The 27661-nt window shown below is 43.8% G+C and overlaps 1 protein-coding gene across 7 annotated transcripts in view; it reads left to right on the top strand.

Annotated features, from left to right (window-relative positions):
• Positions 1-27661, top strand: part of LOC146862954 (uncharacterized) — a 376918-nt gene that overhangs the window by 27006 nt on the left and 322251 nt on the right. For 6 of the 7 annotated variants that reach the window (XM_085642326.1, XM_085642324.1, XM_085642325.1 and 3 more), the window contains exon 1: positions 22904-23306. The exons of the other annotated variant lie outside the window; for it this stretch is intronic. In XM_085642326.1, the coding sequence (XP_085498452.1) occupies positions 23135-23306 (172 nt within the window). In that variant the 5' untranslated portion in view covers positions 22904-23134. Of the gene's footprint in view, positions 1-22903; positions 23307-27661 lie in introns of those variants that run through there. 7 annotated transcript variants of the gene reach the window in all.

The following is a 27661-nucleotide window of genomic DNA, read 5'->3' as shown; positions in this document are numbered from 1 at the left end:
TATTCCCATTCCAGTCTGTGCAACAGGAGGGGTTACATTTACTTTTCCCACTCCAGTCTTTGCAACAGTAGGAAAAGCGTTAGACTCAGGAGGGGTATAAATTTACTACTCCTACGCCAGTCGTTGCAACTGTAGGAAAAGCAATGGACTCAGGTGAGGTTAATTTTACTATTTCCACTCCAGTCTGTACAACATTAGAGAAAGCGTTGGTCTCAGGATGGGTAACATTTACTAGTCCCACTCCAGTGTGTGTAACAGTAGGGAAAGTGTTGGACTCAGGAGAGGTTAAATTTACTATTCCCACTACAGTAGGTGCAGCAGTAGAAAAAACGTTGGAGTCAGGAAAGGTAAAATTTACTATTAGTACACCAGTTGGTGCAACAGTAGGAAAAGCGATGGACTTGGGGTTAAATTTACTATTCCCATTCCAGTCTGTACAACATTTTGGAAAGCGTAGGTCCCAGAAGGGGTTAAATTTACTATTCCCACTCCAGTAGGTGCAACAGTAGGGAAAGCGTTGGACTCAGGAGAGGTAAAATTTACTATTCTCACACCAATTGGTGCAACAGTAGGGAAAGCGTTGGACTCAGGCGGGGTAAGATTTACTGTTCACATTCCAGTCTGTGCAACAGTAGGAAAAGTGTTGGGCTCAGGAGGGGTTACATTTACAATTTCCACTCCAGTCTGTGCAACATTAGGGAAAGTGTTGGACTCGGGTGAAGTAAGATTTACTGTTCCCATTCAAGTCTGTGCAACAGTAGGGAAAGCGTTGGCCTTGGGAGAGGTAAAATGTACTATTCCCATTCCAGTCTGTGCATAAATTAATTCTTAATTAACTTCCCAACCTGGAACCCTAAAAACACAACGCACCTAAAATATATCTTAAACATTATAATAATTGTACAATTTACATAATTATTTACCAATTAAAAATAATAATAAATTACTAATAATTAATTATAAATATTTAACTTCGCAACCTTTATCCCCATATACCCAACAACCCACGCCTGAAATATAGTTAAAAAAATATCTTTATGACACAATTTACACAACTAATATCAATTAAATAATTAAAATAATTAAAATGTATTAATTAATTATAATTAATTTTCTTCCCACCTTGTACCCCTGCAAATCCCCAGCCTGCACCTAAAACATAACTTGAAAAATTAATTTATTACACGATTTACATATTTACATAATTAATTAACAATCAAATATTTCATAATTCAAAATTAATGATTAATTAATTATAATTAGTTTACCTCCCACCCTGTACTCATACAAAACCCGCACCAAAAACATAACTTAAAAAATAAATTCATTACACAATTTACATAATTATCAATGAAATAATTAATAATAAATAAAAATGTATTTGAATTAATTTACTTTCCAACCTGTTCCCCTACAAGCTCACAACCAGCACTTACAACATTACTTAAAAAAAAAAATCAATTTACATAATTAGTTATCAATTAAAGAATTAAAAATTAATCATTAGTTAATTATAATAAATTCACTTCCCACCCTGTATCCCTACAAACCCCACAGCCTGCACCTAAATGTAACTTAAAAAAGAAATTAATTACACAATTTACATAATTAACTATCAATTAAATAATTGTACCCCCTCCAACCCCACAACCCGCTACGACACTAAAATTACAATAAACAATTACATCAAATTTAAAAACAAAAAATGTAAAACATTAACAATTATACAAGCAATTTATAACATGTACAATTAAAACATATACTAAAATACATAGATACTTAAAAACAATATTATTTACAACAATACTTTTGTAAATGATATTAACAACATAGATATTTTTAACATAGATATTAACAAAATAGATATTTTTGTAAATTATATTAACAACATAGATATTTTTGATATCGAGATTACTTACCCTAGAAAATCGATATTCTTGTCAACAATATTCCTGTATCACGATTTTCGTGGATCACGATATTTAAAACTCGATATTTCTGCATCTTGATATTTTTCTGCTCTATATTTTGTCTGAGTACCTCAAATTATCTCTGGTATGTTAGAGCCTGCTTTTTGTCATGGTTAACCCCTTCCCACATGTCAACGTTGTCCCGCCATGGGCTAGCACACAAATTCTGCGTCTTGGGGGCATGTGAGGCAAAATGCTGAAGCTAGCTCAGTGGAGGTAATATCCTCTAGTATACCAGTACTAGTATTTTACCATGGGCAATGCTGATTCTGGCACATTGGAGGTAATTACCTCCAGTATGCCAGTATTTTGTCCTGGGTGCTCAGTATACCAAGAATTGTCTCCAGTGTTCCTGCCTCAATATTTTGCCTCTGGGGCCTTCCCAAGCCCAGCATTACCTTTATTATGCCTGAGCCAACAGCAGATTCACAAATATAACAGCACACGTCTCTCTCACACTTGCTTACATTCCCTAACTGATGTTTAGTTTCACTCATAATCATTCTCACTTATATGCTCTCATTCATTCTCACTATCTTGCACTTACTCTTGTTCTTACTCATTTCAAAGTCACTTACTCATTCACATTCACTCACTGTTCCTCACATTAGCTCTTACTCTCACTCTCTCATTCTTTCTCACTGACCCTGACTTGCCTCCACTGTTACTCTCACTGCCTCATACTTTCTCAATCTGACTCACTTGCACTCACTCACTCACTCTGGATCACTCATTCTCAAGCATTCATTCACACTCCCTCTCACTCACATTTACGCTTACTCTCACTCATACTTTCACACTTACACCCACCTGCACTCACACGCTCTCATTCTTTCTCACTGACCCTGACTTGCCTCCACTGTTACTCTCACTGCCTCATACTTTCTCAATCTGACTCACTTGCACTCACTCACTCTCACTCACTCTGGATCACTCATTCTCAAGCATTCATTCACACTACCTCTCACTCACATTTGCGCTTACTCTCACTCATACTTTCACACTTACACCCACCTGCACTCACACTCACACATTCTCATATATTCTCACACTCACTCACAGATACACTCAGTATCACTCACTATTATTCATGTTCACACATGTTCACACATACTCATATATACACTCACTCTCACACAAACACACTCTCACACCCACAAACCTGCCCACAACAACCATTTAAAAGTATTTTTGCACTTCCTTCAACTGTCGGCGAAGGTCCAGTTCCAGACACTGCTGCTCCATTTTCTATTACTCTAATAGTGAGGAACAGGTTATTATTCACTATTAATATATTAAATAAAGGGAAGCAAACAAGGGGTGTGTGGATCCAGTGCCCATAAGAGTGCACTGCCCCTTTATTCTTCGACCTGATTTTACCACATCTGAGGCCAGTGGTTGCAAAGCAGTGCAAGGGGTTTCAAGAGACAAGCAAAGGTTCGCTGTTGCGACCACTGGTCACCCTAAAATACACCCCTGTTGTCAGTGTCTTCTGTATTCTCCCTACAGTTGTCAACTGCACCCTCTATAATAGAAGCCGGTGGGTGTATTTATTCATAAGTTTATTGTCTAATAAATTGCAATTTAAAAACCTCTTTAATGGTGAAGTCAGATTTTAAGTCACAAATCTGAAAATGCAAAAGTTGACATGTTCTTGTCCTAACCGTTGGTTGCCTGCAGTCTGTAACCTGGGTCACATGAAAAGGTGTAGCTGGCAGTTGTTCAGACAGTAAGACTAAAGGGGAATATGTGTTTGCAGGTTGGCCATCTCTGATGTGATAAGGGAGAGGAGCTATCAGCTACCACACTTTCACATCAGAAAGCTGCTGCCTGAGCACTCTCAAAAAGGGGTTGACATTAGTCTTTTTTGATGCAAGAGAAGCCAGGACAGGGCAGGGAGGCAGGAAATTCCAAGCACCTATGGGAGGGCAGAAGGGTAGTGGCCTCTAGAAACTTCTCCTACTTTAAAGTGTGCACTAGGTATAAATATTGTACCTCAGACCCGACTCTTCAGTGCACATCTGGACCTGTGGAAGACTGCTGTGCTGCCCTACAAGAAGGACTGCTATTCAGCTGCCCTGCTGACTGAAAAAGAATGAATGGACCTGCATCGTAAGCCCACGGCCACTAGAGGGACTCCAAAAGCTAGTTGGATGGCCTCCTGATGAGAGCCTCAGGGACAGAAAATTCTCCAACCACCTTGAAACCAGCACCTGGAATCTGCCTGCTGTGTGTCTTGCTTTCAAGTGGTACCACCCTAGTCCTGGACCCTTTAAAGTGGGCCTGAAGGCGCAGTGCCAGCCCAACCTGTGATCCAAGCAGTACCGATACAGAGCAATGCATTGCCTCACTGCCTCATTGCCACAGCATGATGCATCCCCACCGCAGAACTCAGCGACTCTTCGGAAGCGCCGCTGCGTGACGCATTCTTGATGCAAGACCTTGCATCGCAGCACCGCAGCTTCTCAGAACCACTGCTGCACGATGCATTCTGGATGCCGGACCTCACATTGCAGCTCCCCAGAACTTCTGCTGAGTGATGTCTCCTCTACCTAGGACCTTGCATCATAGCCCCTCAGCTCTTCAGAACTGCTACTACCTGAACCTGTGAATTTGTCCGAGTCCTGCGCAAACAGATAACCATTTGTACTTCCAAGCACTGTTTTCACTTACATTTTTTAAATTGCATATCTCCGGTCCTATTTATTGGCTTTTTGTTGTTTTGGTCTCAAATCATTTATTAAGTTTTACTCTATTTTTCCAAATAGGTGTGGGATTTTTCTTGGGTTCTGTTTTCACTTTATTAATGTTTGAAGTGCTGAAGTTCACTTAGACAGTATTAATATTCTTACTCTCACCTGGACCGATCACAATGCCATAAGTTTCGAACAAGAAACCACTTAAAATATTTCTCCTACAAACTTTAAAGGAAAGTCACAGAGGACTCATCCCTGGCACAAAATGAGTGCCCTAGCTTTGAGCGATCTTCTAGGCAGAACAGAACTGGAAAGTTCAACGGATCCAGAAGTATTATCAGCTGCATATGAAACCTGGATGCTGTCAGCTATTGACACTTTAGCACCTATTAAAAATAAATGGCAAGCACAAAAGACTATAAAAACTGATAAACTCTTTTTTTCACTGAGCAAATTGAGTCCTCAAAAAAAAACCATTAAGGAACTTTTCCAAACAGTCACTAAACTTACCACCACTCCAGTAGTAGAGCCAGTGGCAGGAAGTCAAGAACTTGTGATTCCCTGGCTTCCTTTTTCCAGAACAAAGTAAGGGAAAATTTTGATAAATTTGATACTAATGACCAGGCACTGAAGCTGCCATTTGAAGGTGGACAGCCCTCTTTTAATAAATTCGCGCATCTTTAAACTCACCAGGTTGGTCAGCTGATTGCTACCATAATATCTGTCTCCATCAGATCCCATCCCTGTCCACCACATATAATTCACCTTGCGCCCAATATTACTGCAAAATTCCTGACAAATATTATCAATTCCATGTTTAGCACAGGTTCGTTTCCTGAGCTGTGGAAAAGCGCTGTGGGACTTCCCTTACTAAAAAAAGTTAATTTGGATCTTAAGTATACCTCCAACTATTGGCCAATATCTAGACTTCCATTTCCCACCAAATTGTCTGAGAAAGCTATGAATACCCAGTTGTCTGCCTATATTGAGTACACTCATCATCTTGGCTTCAGTAGCGGGTATAGCACTGAAACTGCGCTCATTTTAGCTACAGATGAGATTATATTCTCCTTAAAATCGGGTGGTAGGGCAGCATTGATATTACTCTCTGCTGCCTTTGATACGGTCAATCGTAGTTGTTTGTTTGATCGTTTGCAGTTTATTGGGGTCAAAGCCATGACTCTTGCCCTCCTTTTTTCATTTCTTAGTGATAGGTCTCAAGCTGTAACTTACTTTGCCATATGGGGTCCCTCAGGGCTTGTCGCTGAGCCCAACATCTCCCCCCTGGCTAATCTAATAAAATAGTTTGGGTTCTCACTGGTAGCCTATGCAGATGACACTCAGATTTGTGCGTCAGTTACCAATGATATTCAAAATGCGGCTGAGACATTCTGCAACTGTATGAGGGCAGTTAGCGAATTAATGAGCATGAACTGTTTAAAGCTAAACTCATTTAAGACTGAAGTCATGCTATTTGGGAATGATGTGTCTTTTTGGTCCCCCACCTGGTGGCCCCAAGAGTTGGGGAACTTACCCAAGCCAAAAAATAAGGTGAAAAACTAGGGTGTGACTGTAGACGTAAACGAATCTTTAAAGAGCAAGCTAGCAAACACAGTCATTTCAACTTCTTTTTATACTCAAAAATAATCTAGAAGGTCGCTCCTCTGCTTACTTGTGATCTGCTAAAGGCTGTGGTTACTGCTCTAGCCTTAGCACGCCTGGACTGATGGAATGGGCTTTTTCAAGGGCTTCAAAAACAAGCATTGAAAAAACTCCAGACAATGCAAAATACAGCAGCGAGGATGCTCTGTAACATCCCTAGGTCTGAATCCGTATCCTTAATCCTGAAACAACTACATTGGTTTCCTATTGAAAAATGTATTGCCTTTAAGTGGCTACGTCTTGCATATAAAGCTCTGCAAGGAACCGGCCCAGATTACTTAAAAAATAATCTAGAATGGTATGTTCCAGTTAGGTCCTTACGCTCAAGTTTTCAAATACATCTGGTAGTTCCGTCTTACGAACGAATGTCTTGGGGTGGCAGAAGCTTTATCAGAAACACTGCATTAAATAGGACAGTCTTCCCCAATCACTGATGTCTATAACCCATCTTCTGACTTTTAGGAAAGCTTTAAAAACCTGGCTTTCCAACAACTAAAGAATACATTTTTTATAGATCACAAATAGCGTCGAGATGCCTCCGGGTATAACTGCGCTTTACAAATGAATTCAAAATCAATATCAATAAATACTTTACACGTTGCCTCTAAGTTAAGCGTGCCTGCTTTGCGCCAAGCTACCAGAGGGTTGAGCACAGGTTAATTTGGGGTTTGCTGTGTTTCACCCCGACAAGAGTTGTGGTTGCTGCTTGGGTAGGATTTCATCCCCCTGAACCAGTAACCTTATTTCGTACAGTGCCTTTCGAGTATTTCTCTGCAGCACAGAAATAAATTATCTAGCAGGAAATGTAACATTTCAAACTTGCATTTTGTACCTTTTTTTCGCAACTATGTGCAGCATGAATGAGACCACCCTTAGCCCTCCCGTTAATGAGCTTAGCACCTGGATGAAGGCGCACTAGTCTATCCCTGAGCTACTGACAGATGTGCCCTTATTAGAATCTTTCTACCCCACTGCATACAACGGGACCGAGATGGAAGGTGCTCTTCAGCTGGGATATGAGACGAGAGGAGGAAAGAAGAGGACATCAGGCGCGGCCGGTACAGGTCAGAGCGGTGAGGCGGGAGTCAACATACGACGGGATAGGGAAAATATATATTTTTTAAAACCACTTACCTTGCGCTTACCCTATCGCCGACTAAGCCACGCGGCGAGTGAAAGGTAAGTGGTTTTATTTAATTATTTTATTTTCCTTATCCCATCGTATGTCGACCACTCCACCTCCCCTACCGCTCTTACCTGTACCGGCCACGCCTGGAGAACATGTAAGTGGATAACCTCTTCTTAGAACTTCCAGTCCTAACTCAAATTAGCACTTTAGGTGGGTAATAGCCCCGGTGTTTTAGTAGCAGATTAGGATAGGGACTTGATTCCTCTGCTGAAGATGTTGCTGACCAAACTTGAGTGTATTACAGATTGGAGTGAAAGGGGGACCACTAGTGTGTTCACTCAATGCTCTTCAAAATGAAGCCCACAAACTGTCTCTAGATTTCCTTTAGAGAGGCCTCCTGTTGTATGGCTGGGGTACATCCCAAGACATTACTGTGCTATCTAGAGGTGCCTCCAACACCCCCAGATGGCGAGTTATGTGGTTTTCTTCCTCATGGCAACATATTGCGGTGACATGGATAAATATTTTGTCCCATGACGTCATTTATGTGCATGAATAAGTGGTTCAGTGACAGATCTGGGCTGTTTTAGAAGAGTTCAAGTGGACCTAACTTGGCTTTAGTGGATCCCTTAAATAATCTGTGTGTAGGTGCTGTATACTCAGGGCCTCATTTATGAAACGTGACGCACGCTTGGCAAAAACAGCGATACGTCATTTTTCATAGCGCCATTCTTGCGACCAATGTTCCCTCTAATTTTTTTCCTCTGTGAGCGGCAGTGTAGGGTCTCTGTGCACTGCAGCCATGGCTATGTGCGCTAGGAACCAGACCGCGCTTGTGTGCAGCGCCAAATATCACTACAAACTTTTGCTTAAAAAAACTGAAAAGACGGTGCATTTCCACACATACAACCTACTTTAAGGGGCATAAGGCAGATTTGCAATTTTGATATACACAACATGAATTGGTTACACAGGCACACACGCTCCCAAGTTATTCATCCATAGGATTCAGACAACAAAAGGGCACCTTCAAATTCTAAAATACTCATTAAAAAAATCCCAAAGGAATAATTGGAATAGCAAATGGCCAAACGGAGTTTCGAACGAACAATCAGAACTTGAAATCGCTAACTCAAATTCTAATTGATCATTGATTAGGCTAAATGATTTATTAGCCTTTTGAATGCCCAATCAGAATTCTGCATGCGCAGCTGGAATTCCAAAATTGGAATGTTTGATTACATAGACAATTATGAATTCAATCCATCTGAATTTCCACAATTGGAATTTACCAAGGCCGTATAAAAATAAAGGGTGCCATTCCACATTACCTAGTGAAATTACGTTGGGAATTATATTTTATGAAAACATTTGAAAGTGAGGGTAACTGTGTATCTTTGTGTGTGCCACAGTGCATGTATGTGCATGTGTTTCATAGCAGTTGCTGTTCTTACTGCACAACCTTCGCTGATTTTAAAACTGACAAGTAAGAAAAGGTATGTCGTACTCATGACCTGCTTTCCTTAATTCACAGAAATTAGACCACTCCCTTAAATGGCCAAATCCACTCAATAGGGAGCCTAAAAGATGAGGTGCTCTGATTTCTTTCTGGTCAGTTAATTAGTCTCACAGCCAGGAAATCTCTTAAAACATCAAACTATCGGATGCCTTATTTTTTAATTGGGCAGGCCAGCTGTCAACCGGTTGGAGCAGCGAGAGCGCCCTCTGCTGGTTCAGCGGCAGTCAGCCCATGTGATCCAGAGCTCCCTGTCTGGATGGGTGGGGGATATTCGACTGATGATTTTACAGACATGGTGGGAGAACGTTTGCAAAAATAAGATGGATGACTAGCCTGCCATGCTATGGTGGTATGGCGGAACAATCAGCAATTATGTTTTTCATAGACAACCCCCCTCAGCCAATCCCTCTTCCCCCCCCAAACAGACACATAACTGCCCCAGAGCGGCAGGTTGTCTTTGGAAATTTTCCTCCAGCCTATGGGAGACGTTTGTGACCATTTGGAAGAAGAAAACATTGCTACCGATGACGTCTGAGGGTCTGCCTAGCCAGCAGAGTCCGGCAAGGTTACACAATAGTAAACATAGTGACTGCCCCTCCTCTAAACAAGACAAGGAAACCAAAGGCTGGCGGCTGGGGCTTTGGCTGATTTTTGGTGAATACCTCGTCACACCCAATTCTAAATGAAGCCCCCCCCCCTCCGAGCCCACACTTTTAATGCCCCCGCTCCATTAGAATTGTTTTGCATGCAAGATAAACAGCAAATGTGGGCTTTTGTAAGTATTCATGTTCATCACAGCCCCTTCATGAGCTGTGATTAACAGGAATACTTAAACAAAAGCCCACAATTGCTCTCGCAGCCACACGTTACTAACAAAAGAGTAGAGCACGTTCATAGCTGCCAAGGTTTCAAATTGCTATGTGTGACATTTTAATAAATTCATTATAATTATGAGTGACATTTCGACGACTATGAGTGACACTCACGAGCAAAATCAAGCAATGAAGATCAGGTTACCTTGACTGAATAAATGCTATAAATAAATAACGAATTGTTAACTGTATACAATCCCGGTGTGGAGCTCATTTCCATACAATAATCTCTCCCTGTGCGTTAGCTTCTACTGTGCACAACATGAAAACAGCCTTGCGTTTAGAGTTTGTGCCTCTGCCTCATGCCTGCACTCAGCAATGCTAAAACGTGTGCTGTGTATGAGGCTGTGTGTCTGCACTCAGCACAGGGCACGAATAGTGAAGTAAAGGTCACAGTGTGCGCGTCTGGCTATCCTAGGTAAGTAATTAGGCACATAGTGTAAATGTCTGGGCTTTCTTCCTCCTCCCTGGCAACCAATCAAGTAGCATCAGTCTACTCCAGGGCTTTTCTGTCCCACGTGCACCCGGGCCGAGATTCCTAAGGTGTGAGAGGACCCATCTCGTCAGCTGCCTAATAAATGAATGAATCAACAAGACTCAGCTGACTCAAGTCGCCAGCGTCCCCGCAGGCTGGCATTGGGCATGTCCCAAGACAGGGAGGTTGAAGCACGGTACATGTATAGTTAGCTCGAAACAAAATTAAATAGAAAGAGAGGTGGGACGGGTTGTCATTGTGCGTTATCATTTTGAGTAATAAAAGCTGCACGTGGCTTTGCAGATACAGTGAATACTCTGGTTCTGTTTGTTATTCACTGCTCCCTCACACCAGGGCTCCTAATCCCTAATCTTCAATAATTCATGCGCCTAAATAATAGACACTGCTGGCAGGCAGAGGCTCCAAATTATGGCAAGCATAATATTTGGAACTGTAAATGAATGAGCTACTTCGAACAAATTATTAAATTTGTCCTAGGCTTGCCTTGCACACACTTACTTTATGCAGCGTTTAAAAACCCAGTGTGTACCTTCTGAAAGTACACGCTGTGTTTTTAAGTTTGGTCTACTCTCTTGTTAGTACAGCACGGTGAGGGGCAGATTGTGGGCTTTTGTTTAAGTATTCCTGTTAATCACAACTCGTGAAGAAGCTGTGATTAACAGGAATACTTAAACAAAAGCCCACAATCTTCCCCATGCCACGCAAACAATACACAGCAAGTGCCCCAAGTCCCACTTACCTGCACTCCTGAGTCACGCAGGCCAAACTGCATCAAGGAAGTGCCTGTTTTTCGTGCCGCTCGCTTTTTAAAGCGGCGGCACAAACTCTCTCGTGGGATGTCCTGTGTGTGCGCGCCCCACACACGGGAGTGCACAATCACGGGAAGAGAGGTGCGCACGCGCGCACCCCTTATTGGGAACAGTGCTTACGACACCATGGAAGCGCCATATTTAAAATACGTCACTGCATGGCACAAGGATTTACAGATACGTCAGGAATTCTGATGTATCTGGTGGTGCAAACAATATGCATTGCTGGAGTGTGTTGGAAAAGTGACGCAACTCCAGCAATGTGTCATGACCCATGGGTGAGTCCCACGTGAAAACACCTGCGTCAGTCCTCTAGCCTGCCTGAAACAGGTGTAATGATTTTGACGCAGTCAAGTCATAGAAGTGGCGTAGTGAAATCTCATAAATGTCACTGCGCCACTTCTACAAGGCTTTTTTACAGAGGAACGCCCACCCTGCATACATTATACTTGACACAGGTATAATGTAGCGCAGGCCTTCACAAAGTGACACATCTGCCTAGATGCATCACTTTTAAATAGGGCGCAGTGTGGCGCATTGATTACACCGCAGCAGCGTCACAGACAAGTGGCACAACGGCGGCGCAAGCCCTTCATAAATAAGGGCCAGTGTGTAAAGATCAAGCTGGCGTCTGACTCACCCACCCTGGTTATTACTGGAGGATCTCTGATGTCTTACTGGGTCATAGTGGAGTCAGTGGCGGTGACAAGGTCTGGGACAAGGGTGCTTATAATCAGCACACATACCCTAGAGTGAGGGTTCAAAGAAAGGTGAGAGGCCTGCTCTGTTCTGTCTATTAGGAAGGGTACTACGGTCTGCCAGTTAGATGCTGTAATATTCTGAAATGACTTCATTCACTGTTATGTTTCTACTTACAGACATCTTGCTTATGTTTCAAGGTGCACCATGGCGATAGAACCTGGTGTGGTGATGCTTCTGCAGTTTGCTGTCAGTTGCACCTGACTTCTCCTGCAGGATGGCTGGGATCACTTTACTGGATTAAACTTACAACTTCCCTTTTACTACTTGGAGTCTCTTCATCTTCATTTGTACTTGAATTTTACACTGGCGACGAACTGCGGTCCCTACCCACGCTACAACATTGTGATCCCAACGTCAAACAACATTTTTATTACTTTTCTGAACTGGATTATCAAAGTCCTGATATTCATCATGTTTCTGTGAGTACTGTTTATTATATAGACTTTACTATCTTCAAATCTCACTTCATATGTAACTCTTACCACTTGGTTTGTGGTTTAAAGGTCATCTTTTGACCTCCTGCATTAGAGCAACCGCCGCACATCTCACCTCTTATTTATAAACCCTGGGAGGTTGGGAGATTTTGGTGTGGGCTCTGTTTTAGCAGTGATAATTCATGGACATTTTTTTAAAATTAGGGGGTTATCATTGCTACTTTTCCTCATACAGCGTTTCTGTCTATACCAACTTGGGTATGTTGCCTGCTCTTCCAATCTGAAGTGTGCCTTCTCTTTAACGCTGCTCTTTGGATATTGTGAATTGCGCTATAAGCAAGATATAATGAACTCTATTCAACATACTTAAGCACTGAGAACTGTACCTTTAATGCGCTATTTAATGTGCTGTGAAACTGAGCATTGATTGGAAATTAACCTCCCCTCTCCTTGTCCAAGTTTTCAGTTACATAGAAAGAGAGTCTTGTTTGATCTATCATCAACGCTTGGTGTTTGCGTGACTAAAATAAAGCAAACTGTTAGGAAAGGGGACCGGCATTTTTCAAAAGTCATTTGCGCAAAGAAATCATTTGGGTGCCAGAGGTTCTTCCGTTTGCTCCGTGTGGTTGGTGTGAACGTATGACGAAGTTTTTATAACAAGAAAAGGGACTGGCATCTTTCAAAAGCTGTTGGCACATTCAAGTTCATTTGTTAAACTTCTACAATTTGTCCAACCATTCGCGTGTGCCTGCCTACCTGTATCCAGGATACACGAAGATTTCATCTTTGTTCACCCGCTGTCATCTTGCTCATCGGACTCCTACAATGCGCCCACTGTCGTCATCTCGTCACGTCATGTAACGTGCTTTACGTGTGTAACGCTGCGAGGAAGCCACATTAATTTATCTTCAAGTGAAAGGATTAACTTTTTGACACCGTCTACTTTGACTTTAAAGTCCTTTTTTCTTGGATTCCAACAACGCTTCTTTCTAATTGATATCTGGTGAAAAGACTTGCACAATTTTCTTCACGTCGAGATCAACCAAGTAATGATTTGTGATATTTTACATCATACTGCCTTCTAGTGATTGTTTTATATTTTACACAAAGGGAGGAGGCAAGGGGCATTCTAACAGTGTATTTCATTCTAGGTATCTTCAGTCAGGAGTCTTCACACTCACAGGTCATTTATGTGTCATTTCACTGTGTGTGTGCAAATCCTATTTACTGATTTTCACACTTTACGTTTTATTCTGGTTACATGTACTATTGGTTATAGTTTAACCTTTATTGTTGTTTAATAATTTTGTTCTTGGGAAAAGTAACTAACATGCAGAATGTAGCAACTCTCCGTTTTTCTTTCCACGCCTGGCGATCTGCCAATCAAATGGCAGAAGTGGAAGAAGGTTTTTGAGAGGTACGCAAAAGTTTGTGGTACTAATCTTAGCGCTGAAAGACAGACAGCTCTTCTTCTTCATTGCCTCGGCTCTGAGGGACAAGAGGTGTTTGACCATCTGCCTGATGTGGATGATCAAACCTTAAATGATTATGAAATTTGTATTCTCAAACTTGATAGGCATTATCTACCCAAGGTGAGTACCATTCTTGAACGGTATCACTTTGATAGGAGGACACAAAATGAAGGAGAGTTAGTTGAAAATGATGTCACTGCACTTAGGAAGTTAGATTCCTCGTGCAAATTTGGTGCCCTGGTAGAAAAAAGAATTAGGGACCAATTCATGCTGGGGTGTAATGTGGAAAAGGTCAGAAGTGATCTCTGGCAAAAAGATGAACCGAATCTTGAGGAGGTAATTTCAATTGCAAAACGGATTGAACACTCTTTAAAGTGTGTGGATATAATTACTAAACATGAGAACAAAGATAATGTCATTCAGTCAGTTAAAACTAATCCAAAGGAAAAAGATTATAAAAAGAGCACCTTGACAAAGGGACAGAGAAAAAGTGTGAGGGATGTAAGACTTAAATGCTACAGGTGTGGGAGTGAAAATCACCTAGCAAATGATAGGAAATGTCCTGCACTCAAGTCTACTTGTACTAATAGCAAGAAGGTTGGACACTTTACAAAAGTTTGTAATGTTAAGAAAAACAAAGGGAAGATTCTTGCAGTTGCAGCTAATAGTAACAGTGATAGTGACAATGATTCCGATTGTTTCTGTGGACAAGTTGTTTCCCAAGTCTCGGATAGTCATAAAAAAGGGCCACTGGATGATACAAAGGTGGACGGTGAGCTAACGAGAGTCTTGTTTGACTCGGGAGCAAAAATCACCATCATATTGAGACCATTTTTTATGAGCAAACTCTCTAAGGTTAAAAAATTACTCAAAGCTGATATAAGACCTGAGAGTTGATGATGTATTGGTTCAGGATTGTGATGGTGACGTTACCACTCTCTTAAAGAGAGAGATTCCTGAGGTGTTTAAGGATGAGTTAGGGTGTCTACGTGGATATGCTCATAAAATAAGACTAATTCCTGGAGCTATGCCCATAAAATTGGAAGATGAGTCCAAAGACCTAACAGCTTTTATCACGCCATTTGGGACTTTTAGATTTGTCAGATTACCATTTGGGCTGGTTTCTGCAGCATCCGTATTTCAGAGAGCATTAGAAAGAGTATTGAAGGGCATTGTGGGTGTAAAAATTTACCAAGATGACATGCTTGTTTATGGAAGGAATCTAGAAGAACATGATATGATACTCAGGGAGGTTTTTAAGAAGTTTCAGGAGTATAATCTGACTGTGAGAATTGACAAATGTAAATTCAAAAGGTCATCCATAGATTACCTTGGACACACCATTCAGAATCTTGCCTCTCCATCCAATAAGGAAGAACTAATGAAGTTTCTTGGAATGTCAGAGTATTATAGCAAATTCATAAAGGATTTTGCTGGCAAGTGTATAAATATGTGAAAATTACTATGTAAGGGAGTCAATTTCATCTGGTCTGATGATTGTGAAAAGGAATTTGTTGAGGTTAAGGGAATGCTCAAAAAGACTCCCAAGTTGAAAAGTTTTGATCCCACTAAAAGAACTATTCTCATTACCGATGCTAGCATGAAAGGTTTGGGTGGTGTGTTACTACAAAAAGATGGAGACACAGAGAAGGTCATCTTATTTTTATCACGGAGTCTCAAAGGTGCAGAACTGCGTTATTCTGTAATTGAGAGAGAGGCCTTAGCTGTACATTGGGCGATAAAGAAACTCAAGAATTTGCTGTGGGGTGTGAAATTTGATGTACGGACTGATCACAAGCCACTGTGTCAGGTTTTTAACACGAAAGGCATAGATGCTATCTCTGCGAGAATTTCTAAATGGGTTGTAGCACTACAGGGTTACAACTTTAAAGTTGAATATTTACCAGGTGCCAGGAATAGAGTTGCAGACACATTGTCAAGATTGGTGGTGCAAAGTGATGATAAGAATGAAGTTGAAGATGATCATATTGACGAATGGGTTTGTACTATTGAGGCTGGTGGTATGAAAGAAAACAGATGGAGACAAGAATGTGCTAAAGATAAAGAATTTCTGGAATTGATCCCATTTCTTAAGAATGGATGGAAAAAGAAAACTAAAGGTGAGTGTAAAAAATATTGGCTGGTGAAAGATGAATTATCTGAGAGTGAAGGTCTCATTTTTAGGGGTACTAGATTAGTTCCACCTACTACACTGCGTGAGAAACTCCTGGTAATGGCTCATGAGGGTCACGTTGGGATGTCTAAGACCAAGGAGAGGTTAAGGCTTGCTTATTGGTGGCCAGGAAGGGACATACAGGTGGAACGTCTAGTGAGAGAATGTATACCTTGTTGTATGAGTGAAAAGTCTCAGAACCCAAGAGTTCAACCCATGGTTATTAGAGAAAGACCAAAGAAGCCATGGGAAGAATTAGCCTTTGATATTTTAGGACCAGTTCGTGGAGATGGTTGTGAGAGTTATGTTTTTGTGATAGTTGACTTGTACTCCAGGTGGCCCGAAGTAAAGATCACCAAGTGTGTTGATACCTTGCTTGTAATAGAGTTTCTTAAGGAGGTCTTTGTAACAGAAGGGCGACCTGGTGTCATATTGACTGATAATGGAACTCAATTGATCTCCTCTGAAATGGAGGAGTTTTTAGGTCTCGCCTGAGCCAGCGCTTATAGTGCTGCTCTGGCGAGAGTTTTAGTAAGCGGGTTTTGGAAGTGCTAACCTAGTGGCTTTTCAGGCCTCCAGCTTGCATTCGCGATGTCGTGCACACGCAGAGCTGCTATCCTGGTTTCTATCATCCCTTGCATAGCAGGCTTTCCTTCCCCTCTGTCATCCGCTCCTTCGCATGGCAGGCTTTCCTCCCCCTCTCTCACCCGTTCATCCCCCTCCCTTACATGGAAGATTTTCGTTTTTAGCAAAGATCTGCTTGGGTTGGTTCTGAGAATCTGCTTCTGGGCGAGGTGTGAGTTCTTCAAGAACTTGTAACTGCTAATGGAGGGTGCATTACAGAGAGGCCTGCTGATTGATGTTTTTGACTTTTGCGTGGCTAACAATGGTGCAGAAGGTGCAGTGGCACCTGGGTTTTAGGGAGACCTCGGAATCCCCATTAAAGCTGTATTTCAGCAACTCAGACGTTGGAGCGAGAGGCATTGTTTGTTTTCATTCTCTTTGCTATGCCATATGTGTTTTTGTGAGACCACGCAAGATGCAGATGGTTTGCATGTATGCTGGCCTGCTCATGAATGCGGGCCTGTTCGTTTCAGTAAAAGGTGCGTCACGTGAAACGGTGGTGAAACCAGGCCTCCAGACATATCGCATGAAAGGTCCTTTTAGCTGCCCAGCGAATGCGTCTTAAGAAATGGCTGCTTTATAACGTGAGGTCTTTGGTGGTTCGGTGAAGCCAGCATTGTTCGGTGAGGGCGTGCTCAATTGGTATGGTAACGTCGGTGCGTTATGTGCATTGTTCTGAGACCAGCCTGCCTTTACGGTGGGCGTGTTCAGGGAGACGAGCCCTGGATGCTGGTGATGGAGTGTGTCCCACAGCCACGCCAGTCGTGCTGCCATTGGACAGCCTCCTCCCCGGCATGGCCAGGCCTCCTTTCAATGGCTTGTTTACTCTTCGCGCTGCTTCTCTCGGTGGAACAGGCTCTTCCCTGCCAGATCTGGTTTACACCGCTCCTGGAGGCTATTTGCGAAGATTGCGCACAAATGCAGCTTTTTTAGGGCGCCAGAGTGGCGTAAAGCGCTTATGGTCAAAACTTTTCTGATCAGCAAGCTTATCAAGTAATATCATATTGAATATTACCTGGTAAGCATTTCTTAATTTCTGCAGACATAAAAATAGCGAAACACATTTACCCTTCGTGTAAATTCTATTGTGCCCTGTACCTACGAAACAAATGGACTGCGCATGAGCATCTCATAAATCCAATGTATTCTCAAAACAATTAAAACAAGTATTGGCATAACCAATGGGTCTCGCCTTTGGGACCTTATAAGTGTTTAGCCATGCAACCATGTACCAATGATATTGTGTTGCATAACTAAATACTTATAAGGTCCCAAAAGCGAGACCTATTGGCTATGCCAATGCTTGTTGTTAAAGTGTTCCATCAAACATACGTAGTGTGCTCTATATCACCCAGAGAGTAATGGAATGGTGGAACGCTTGAACTGAGTTTTAAAAGAGACCATTGATTTAGCTAAACATAGTGGTCTTAATTGGAAAAAAGAGGTTATCAGGAAGGTTGAAATTTACAGAGTTATTACACCTCCTGCCATAACTGGTCGAACTCCTTTTGAGTTACTTAAAGGTAAGAGTGCAAACACCTTGGTTGCTCCTTTTTATGTCTCGCCTGGCGTAGGCTGTGCGCATGCGCAGTCTCGCTGGCGAGATATAATGAGATGGGGTATTTTCTGTAAGGGGCATTAAGCCCCGCCCCTCTTTTCCATTGGCTGGCTCAACGTTTATGCTAAATGGTGGCCAGCCATTGGAAAAGAGCTCCTTGTGACGTATTCGCTCAGCTTTTTCGGCCGTCCCATTTGGACTGCCTCGCCTGCTTTACGTTCGTCGCAAAAGATTTCTTATCTTTATGGGGCCAAACACATGGCCCCATAAAGACAAGAAACCTTTTAGCAGGCGAGAAAGCCGAGCAAATACGTCATGGCAAGCGCTTGATGTATCGAGGTCGGTAAAATGATTTGGACAAAAGTGAAATTGGGTATTTTTGCCCAATGAAACACAAAAGTAAACACAAATAAATCTAATTAAAGTATTCAAGGGCTGTTTAAATCGTTTCAGAACGATTATTAAAGCTTTACGAGACATAATTGCCATGTAACAAACGAATCCTTAGAACTTTTCTCAAATTTGGTTTCATCTTCTCGCTAAACAGAACAGCAAAACGTAAACAAGCAGCCAGTATTTTCTTTCTAAGAAAGGTGCCAACCCTTGCAACCTCCACAATTACTAACTAAATCGCGCACTAAAAAGCACAATAAAAAAACAAGTTGTGTTCCCGTGCAATTTATAAGAACTATACATTGGGTGTAAAATTGCCATGCCAATCCTACATAAATTCAGACAAGTACTAATCATAGTCCAACAAACGGAATACATACAACACAGATCGACCGTTCAGATCTTTCTTCACTCCACCCGTGAGCCTCTTAGTGTCGGTCAGCCAGGGGTCCCACCCCGCTAACGTTATCCGAGAAACAACTAGATCATACTTCTAGCACGTTCCTCCTTCGTTTCAACTATTAAACGTTTCCCATTCCCTCTTACCTGTCTCTATTTTCAAACAACATCCTGGCCAGCCGAGGAGGGTCGGAGACGAGGAATGGGGCAAAGGCCTAAGTCCTGGGAGTTTTGATAATGTCCCTGATGCTACAGCGTGCAAAATAACAAAGAAGTGGGCACAGGGATCTTGCGAAAGAGACTAAGCCGGCAGTCACTGAATTTCTGAGGCCTCGATGTGCGGTTTCCGCTATCGGTTTGATTCTTTTACAGACCTAATTTTACGACAGGTCTCTACGGAACAGCTTCTTCGAAACAGGTAATGACTCCAGAAGTTATATATACGGACGATGACCGAATAAAATGATTTGAAAAATGAAACACTTTGCAAGGCAGTATATAGCAAGGGGGTTCACTATTCTGAGGGTATTAGACCCACGCACAGTCAGTCGCCATTTTAGAGGAGGACTCAGCATCTACCCACAAAGCACCGCGGGAGCAACGAGCAATGGAGGCAAGAAAGTAGGGTTCCTCTCTCTTGCTGTTTTTGTCCTCTCCTTCTCTGTAGGTTTCGTGCAGTGGTTTCCCCTCCTCTCCCTTCCCCCGTGCATTTGTTTCCTTACCACTGTACTGCTGCACCCATCGCCCCCCGTGCTGGGTTTTTCAGGCCCGGCTCCTTGACTCTGCTGCTGCATTAAGTTTCCCCCATCTCAGCTCATATTTCCCCTCTTGAGAAGAAAGTTGATGGAATGGATTAATTTGCAAAAAGGCTGATTTTTAAGTGTTTAATTTATTTGTGTTGATTTCATTTGTATTTAATTATCTATGGATTACCATCCGGCGGGAGCTCTGGCTGTGGAGCCAAAATGTGCACAGAGGGGCCATCAAAAAAAAGGGGTGAGGGGGGTGTGTGTGTGGTGTTTTTTTTTCCCGGGCTGTGTGAGGGAACTGTGAACGTGCGGCCCGTACTGAGGCGTAATATTTACCGAGGGCAGGTTGGTCAGACGTCGCAGCCGAAATAAATATTTAGTGAGGGCAACACTGCCCGTGTACCCTCGGAGTCTCACCCTGAGGGCTTAGGCCGGAGGCAGAGGGTAACTCTGGCCCGAGTGCGCATTGAAGACCAGAGCATGCAACCGAGGGCTCATGGAGTGGAGGGATGGAGCACGGACATCTAGATGCGCCTTGCTTTGATGTCCCTCACCTGACGGGTGCATCGAGGACCATTTTCCTATGTACACAAAGGGGTTTTGCAGTGGGTGCCCAGGACAGAAGTGTGTTATGAGGGAGGGTCTAGCGTCAGTACTCAGAGAGCACTGAGGTTCAATAACACACATTAAATTCAGGAATGGGGGGCACAGCATGTGTGGTTGTTTGGGGGAGGTAGAGGGTGGAGAGAGGCCATAGTGCACCATGGGGTCAAGTCGTGATGTTTGGGCACTGATTAGGGGTGGCTCTGCATAATAATTACGCCCTTGTGTGTCGGGTATCAATGGTATCGCTTGCGGTGACGTAACTGCGCTCAGTTAAAGGGCTCTGGTTGTGAGGTGGTGCAGTCCTTAGTTCGCACTGCGCAGAGACATCTTAAGGATTTTGGGGGCCCTGGGTCAAAAGCATTCCGGGGGACCCTATTTGGAACAGTTTGGAAAGGATGAACCAGTTTCACCTCTTTCATGCCCTCTTTGATCCTCATTACATTGAAAATAAATTAAAAAATGCCTTGGGAGGTTGGTGAAGCTCTTCCCCACCACCCAGGCAAACAAGCATTTGCAATGCAATAGGTCTCGCATTTACGCAAGTTTGAGCTATTGACATTGCAAATGACAATGCCTTTTATTTGTTTTTAAAACTTAAATAAAAGGCAGTCATTTGCAATGTCAATAGCTCAAACTCGAGTAAATGTGAGACCTATTGCATTGCAAATGCTTGTTGGATAAATGATACTGAATCCAAGGGGAGTGTGGAAGGATCTGATAATGATTGGAAGAGAAAAGAGTGTGACAAAATAAAAGCACGAAAAATGAACTATGATCAAAGAAAAGCGGTGAAGGTCACCAATGTCAAAGTGGGAGACTTAGTTATGATTAGAGCTCCAAATGGTAGAAAAACTTCCGTTTTGTTTCAGAAACCTCAAAGAGTAATCAAAGTGTTTACAAATGCTATCAAAACAGAGGATTCCGCATTTGGAATCTTAACAGAGTGGTGGTTATCAAAAACAACAAGTTAATTGTTGACAAAGATAAATTCTCATCAGTTTCTTCCTGATCTAGTTCCACCGATGGTAGTAAAATTGAAGGTGGTTCGAGATGCAGAAGGATTTCTAGGTTACCATTGAGACTCAATGATTATCAAATGTAATTTTGGTTTCTGTATATATATATATATATATTTTTTCTCTTACTCTTATTTTGTTTTGCTTTTACTTATTTGTGTATATAGGGGGGAGGTGTGTAATATTCACTGTTATGTTTCTACTTACAGACATCTTGCTTATGTTTAAAGGTGCACCATGGCGATAGAACCTGGTGTGGTGATGCTTCTGCAGTTTGCTGTCAGTTGCACCTGACTTCTCCTGCAGGATGGCTGGGATCACTTTACTGGATTAAACTTACAACTTCCCTTTTACTACTTGGAGTCTCCTCATCTTCATTTGTACTTGAATTTTACAGATGCGATTGCCGACACTTTGGAGACCTTGTAGGATAAAGGGCTGAAGTAAAATATACAACCTGAATTTGTACCTCACCCATAGCAGACGTCTTAGACGTCAAGGGCTGGAAATGAGGGATTACAAGGACGCGTCGTTAGTTGATGAAATGAGGTTCAGATCAAATCCATACATTTCTAACAAGCTTACGCTCAAGGTTTTAGGCTGAAAGGGGAGTCCTTACAAGGTAAGGGAAGAGTCGAGCTGTAGAGGAGGGGGGCTGCACCTCTGGAGTGGGATTTCTACATTCAAAGATGGTGATGGTGTTGGCAGTGACCAGGCCGCAGGGCACTGCCAGGAGAGTCCAGAATATTCTGTCCCGGGCACTCTAGCCAGGAACCAGGCAGACCAGAGGTCCCTGCTTGGGTGCCCGGTCCCTCTTGTAGAGAAGGGTGCCCTAGCCTTGGCACTCTCTGAGCTAGGGGCTGAAGGGGTCAGGACAACAAAAAACGTATACAGGCAGCTGCAGTTACTCGCTGGCCATGAATGTACCTGAAGACGGGGGCTATGATTTCTGGCCAACTGTGAGCCCTGGCTCCCCCTCCCAGCTACACCAGAGAAGGTTCTCAACTCAGGTCCGCAAGGCTTCGTCAGACAAGACATTGGGTACAGGTGGCATCTTAAAGAGCCAGGCATGGAAATCACCAGGGGGGGCTTGAAAAATGGGAGCCAGACATATACAAAAAAAAAACACCCTTCTCTGTCGGTAAAGGGAGAGATCGCTGGCACCCCGAGGGCTGCACGGTCGCTCCATGCTGGGCTTTCCTTTTACAAATCACTTTTAGTGGGTGTGTTCGTCCGTCTGGTTCGAATGAAGGCTGCATCTTCCACAATGCACTGATTTATAAAATTATACTCATAGATTGACAACATTTTGTTCGACGTGGAGCGAGCTAGCAAGCCTGCTACATGCAAGTAAATGGGTTGCAATCGGCCGGTTGGGCTGGGGCAGAGCCAGTGCGGGGATAAGGGAGTGGCAGGCATTGCTCCAGAATGAGGGGAGAGCCGGGTACGGATCTGCCAGGGGCAGGCGGGTCTCAGAGCCGCAGGCTTCAGTCAGGCCGGACCTTGGCCCGCACTCACCTGGGCTCGTCACGCCTTTTCTGCACTGGGTGTGCTCTCGCAGCCCGAGCGGAGCCATCCTGGAATCCGGGCCTGATAAGAGCAGTGCCCGCCCAGGACGGGTGACAAAGGTTGCCCCACGGGAACTCGAAGCCCCAGGAGGACAGCAGCACCGAGCTCCAACGAAGGGCAGAGAAAAGCGGGATTCACTTTGGTTATACGAGTTTCCTCGTCATTCATACATTCACTCACCACCAGTAGCCGTCCGCAGCACTTCTAAGAGCCCGTGGCGTTGAAGATGCCTGGCGGGCGACGGCTTCACCTGCTCCTGATGTTCTGCGGCCTACTGCCCCTCGGAGGAGCTCAGTGGGGGTTCTTTTTCAAGGAAAAAGCCCCACCACCCACGGCTAAACCGCCGAGTATTGCGACATCTGCCCCAGCTTTGGAGCACCACGTCCCTGAGCCGGAAGGTATGTCTAGCTCTGTTCGATTCATTTGCATAGCGCTTAAATCCCCTGAACGGTGCCGAGTGAGCTTTAAACGCAACGGTATATGCCTCTAGTTCGAAACTTTATGACATGCTGACTACCATCCATTAGCGCCAGTGAGTTGGCTGTTTTCCCAACGATACAAATTGTGTGACCCTGGGCAAATACACTTCATCATCTCGTGCAGGGACGAGGGACCCCTTATCTGCCCACATTGGGGAACTTAGAAATGCGCCGATTCCAGACATTAAGGAGTGTTGTCTTAGGGGAGTCTGTGGCAAGAGATGTTGTAACTTAGGGCCTCTGTTTTGAACAATTTTGAATTTAATTTCTTACTTTCCGCTAATAATTCAAATCCCATGATGGCTAACAAGGATGTGGTCCGTTGGCTTAAACTGCCGATTTTGGTGCAGGAAACCAGGGTTCGAGCCTCGAGGTCGCGTCCACATCCTGTGATTCTGGGCAAATCACTTAATCTCCCCGTGGCTGAATGTGTAATGTAAATACGGTGCTCATGTAAAGCGCTCCAATACCTTCGGGTCGTGTTCGCGCTATATAAAAGATGCAAAAAAAAATAAAAATAAAAATAGAAAATGAAGTCTACGTAAATGGTCAAAACAAAGAAATATACAGACATGAGACCGAGAGAAGTTCACTTACCCAGGGACGCCTTGGAAGATGGGGGCGCTGGACAATTCCCTCTTTGCCCGTGCCTTGAAACGTATCTGGTATTAGGCGCTGTGAACAAACTGGACATCAACATGGCGAATGGCAGGAGGATTTGTTGAAAATCCGCAGCAAGGGCTAGGTGGTAAGTTGGGTTCATGGAGGCCTCTGAAGTCTTCCATCAGTGTCCTGGCAAGATTATTCGCAGATGGTACGTGTCACTGGGGCATATGTATCAAAAAAGAGTTTTGCGATTCTCAGAGAATCGCAATTAGAGAATCACAAAATGCAATGTATGTAGGATTTGCTAAAAATTTTGCGAATCCTACATATTCCTTATTTGCGAATCGCAAATTGAGATTCGCAAATAAGGAATCCCTTCCCATTCATTCCTATGGGCTAGGAGGCCCATAGGAATGAATGGGAAGACATTCTCAATTTGCGATTACCCATTAGAGAATCGCAAATTGAGAATGCAATTTCAAGGTTGCAAGGGTGCCTAAAGGACACCCTGTTGCACCCCTGAAATAGGTATGTGTGCACATGTGGTGCACTTTGAAAAATGCACTTAAGTGCATTTTTCAAAGAAATTGCAAATTACCACCAACTTGAAGTTGGTGGTAATTTGAGATTCCTTAAGGCCAAATCGCAATTTTTCTGAGCTTCCTACATTGCATTTAAAGAATCGCAATTTCCGATTCCTGAACTGCATTCGCAAAATAGGGAATCCTTATTTTGCAAGTGTTTTTTTTCATACATTGCAAACAGCTAAATTGCAATCGCAAATGCTGAAATTCTGTGAATTTCAGCGTTTGCGATCGCAATTTAGCTTGATACATATGCCCCACTGTTACTTATGTGAAATTATCATAGGCCAGTATAGCAGCCTCCACGGCGAGGTTAATGAATGAATTAGCATTGGCAGCCGGTGGTACGGGGGGGGGGGGGTTTGCAGTACCGCTGCCCCCACTTCATGTGTTTTGTTGTCTGAAGTTGGCATAGTAAGGGATCTTCAAGCTCGTACCACGAGAACAGAACTCTAATGAAGCCACTTGTTTTGGTTTTTGCACAGTGGAAATATTTCCCCAAGTTTCGTTAATACGCACAGTACAGGAATGGCATGGACAGCAGCAGCACAGCTAAACACACACACACGCACGCATGCATGCACGCACACACACACACACACACATACACACACACAAGCCCCAGAACCAGCATGTGCAGCAGAAGTGCAATCTTTTATAAAAAAAAAATATATATATATCATTAAAGTCTCTTCCTATGATATGGTTGTCATTCTTGCTGTATCGGTGTTTCCCCCCCGCTCCGTATCCTCTCCCCTCTCCCCCCTGAGTGGCCTCAACAAATACCTTCCCACTCCGTACATTCCTTTTTTTGTTCCAGAAAACCATAATAAACTCACCCCCCATCCCTCCCTCCCCCACTCCACACTCAACCCCCAACCCAATCGACTCCCCCCACAGGTCAACGTGACCAACTTTGTCGCTTGGATCAGGAGAGGTCTGTCGCCCACCCCCCCAACTATTAAACCTTCAAATTTCTGCTCAGCATTCAGCCACCTCTCCATGTTCAGTTGGCGTCTCTGCACCAGCCACCATGTCTGACACCCCCAGGTTTTCAAGGAGGTTAATGTTCTGCATAAGGGGATGGTCCCCCTCCGAATCTGTGGTGATGTCCTGGTCTGTACAGTCCGCCGACCTTAGTTGGGCTGCGTCCTCTCTCACAAGTCTCTTGTGATGCCTTCCCCGCTGCGATGTGCTCTCAGAGTCTGACGCTCTCGGGGTCCTGCCCGTGGTCCCCCTGGTGTCGTATGGAGTCGTCCTAATGAGGACTCTCTGGGATGTCTCTCCATTTCTCCATTCCGGCCTCTGCGTCCGGGGCCTGTTACTGCGTCCGCTCAGGGCCTTCCCACTGGGTGATCGCTGAGTCCCCAAGGTTCGAAGCACCAGGCGTTCCTCAATCCAGTGCCAAGCCTCCTCCGGTGTCGTAAAGAACATTGTCTTGGCCTGATATATCACCTTCAGCTTTGCCGGGAAAAGGAGCATGTCGGTAATTTGCATCTGCCTCAACTTATCTTTGACCGAGTCGAACATTTTACGCTGTTTCTGGACTTCCCGCGAGTAATCCGGGAACACCATGATTTTAGCATTGTGGAGCCTGATTTCCCCCTTCTTTCAAATACCTTGAAGGACAAGGTCATGGTCTTGGTAGTTGAGAAACTTCACAATTAACGGTCTTGGCATTGCCCCTACCGGCGGCCGAACCCCCGGAATACGGTGAGCCCTCTCAATGATGAAGCACTGCGAAAAGTGTGTGTTAGGCAGGGTGTCTAGTATCCACTTTTTCAGGAAGACACTGGCGTTCGTCCCCTCGACGTTTTCCGGAAAACCGATAAAGCCGAGGTTGTTCCTTCTTGCCCTGTTTTCCGCATCATCCACTCCCCACAGTACCTCCTTCATGGCGGTCTTCAGCTCTGTAACCTCCTTCCGAAGAGTTTGCGTAGTGTCCTCCACCTCTGATATTCTGTGCTCTGCCTGTGTGACTTTTTCTGACACATTCCATAAGTCCTGACGGAGTAAGTTGACATCAATCTTGATGCCGTCAATTTTACCTTCAAGTGCCTCCCTGGAGGAGCGGATGGCCTGAAGTAGAACATTATTGTCCGGCACATCCATGGTGGTCACTGCGGGGGCCTCCGTCCCCGGCAGGGGTTTAGTAAATGTATCCAATTTCCCCTGCTTCTTCGTTTTAGTGTCCTTGTCACACACCATAGTGATCCCCTTCCTTTGTGCCTGGGTTTCGTGGCTGAACCACTGGATTCCCTCCGTCCTGTGTTAGGGGATTTGCTGTGTCAGTGTAATATGTCTCTTAAGGCGCTATTGTTGCACCTACGGGCCAGCCACCGTGCACCTCAGGCCTCCCCGTGATGTCTCTCAGATCCTATGCCCCTTCACTGGTACCGTCCCGGCTGCAAGCTGTTGCCTCGAAGATTCCTCGGGAGCGGATCGATGCCAAAAGGGGTCCACCTCTCGACAGCCCCAACCCTGAATGCTGTTAAAGCACAGGAGAGTGGGATGGTCAAGCGGGGAAGGAAAGGAAGGGAACAGCAGGGAGTGAGATCTGAAAGGAAAAAGACACTCAACACATTAGCTTCATTTGAACACTGCGGGGTTAACTCAAGCCTGTGGGGGTGTCGTACCTGACGCACCTTTAAATCACTTAAAACTCGTGTTCTCCAGGTGTAATCATCCTGGACTTCACACAAGCAATACTCTGTTCTGAGTGCCACTATGGCTTCTAAGGATAAAAGGAAGGCATTATGAAAACCTGCTCCCTTCACACGGCAACCATGCAACAAAACTCTCAGCCTCACCATGTAACCATACACACCAGAATTATTGTTGTGCTTCACGTCACAGGGGAAGAGCAGACTGCCGCCTCTTAAACCCCCTGTTAATACACAAAGGAAGAGGAGTTAAAATGCGTCTTTTAACTCAGTGAAACGTAGCAATTGTCAACAGTTTTTGGATGTCACGATGCAGCTGCAAGATACGGGCTATCCTAATCACCTAACAACACTCAAGGTTTGCATCGGTAATTCAAACAGATATACAAGGCTCAGGTTTCTCAAGTACATGAATACGGAC

Source organism: Triturus cristatus, chromosome 2_2 (assembly GCF_964204655.1).
Source record: "Triturus cristatus chromosome 2_2, aTriCri1.1, whole genome shotgun sequence".
Classification (NCBI taxonomy): domain Eukaryota; kingdom Metazoa; phylum Chordata; class Amphibia; order Caudata; family Salamandridae; genus Triturus; species Triturus cristatus.
The sequence above is the reverse complement of the archived record's forward strand: the minus strand, read 5'-3'. Positions and strand labels throughout refer to the sequence as shown.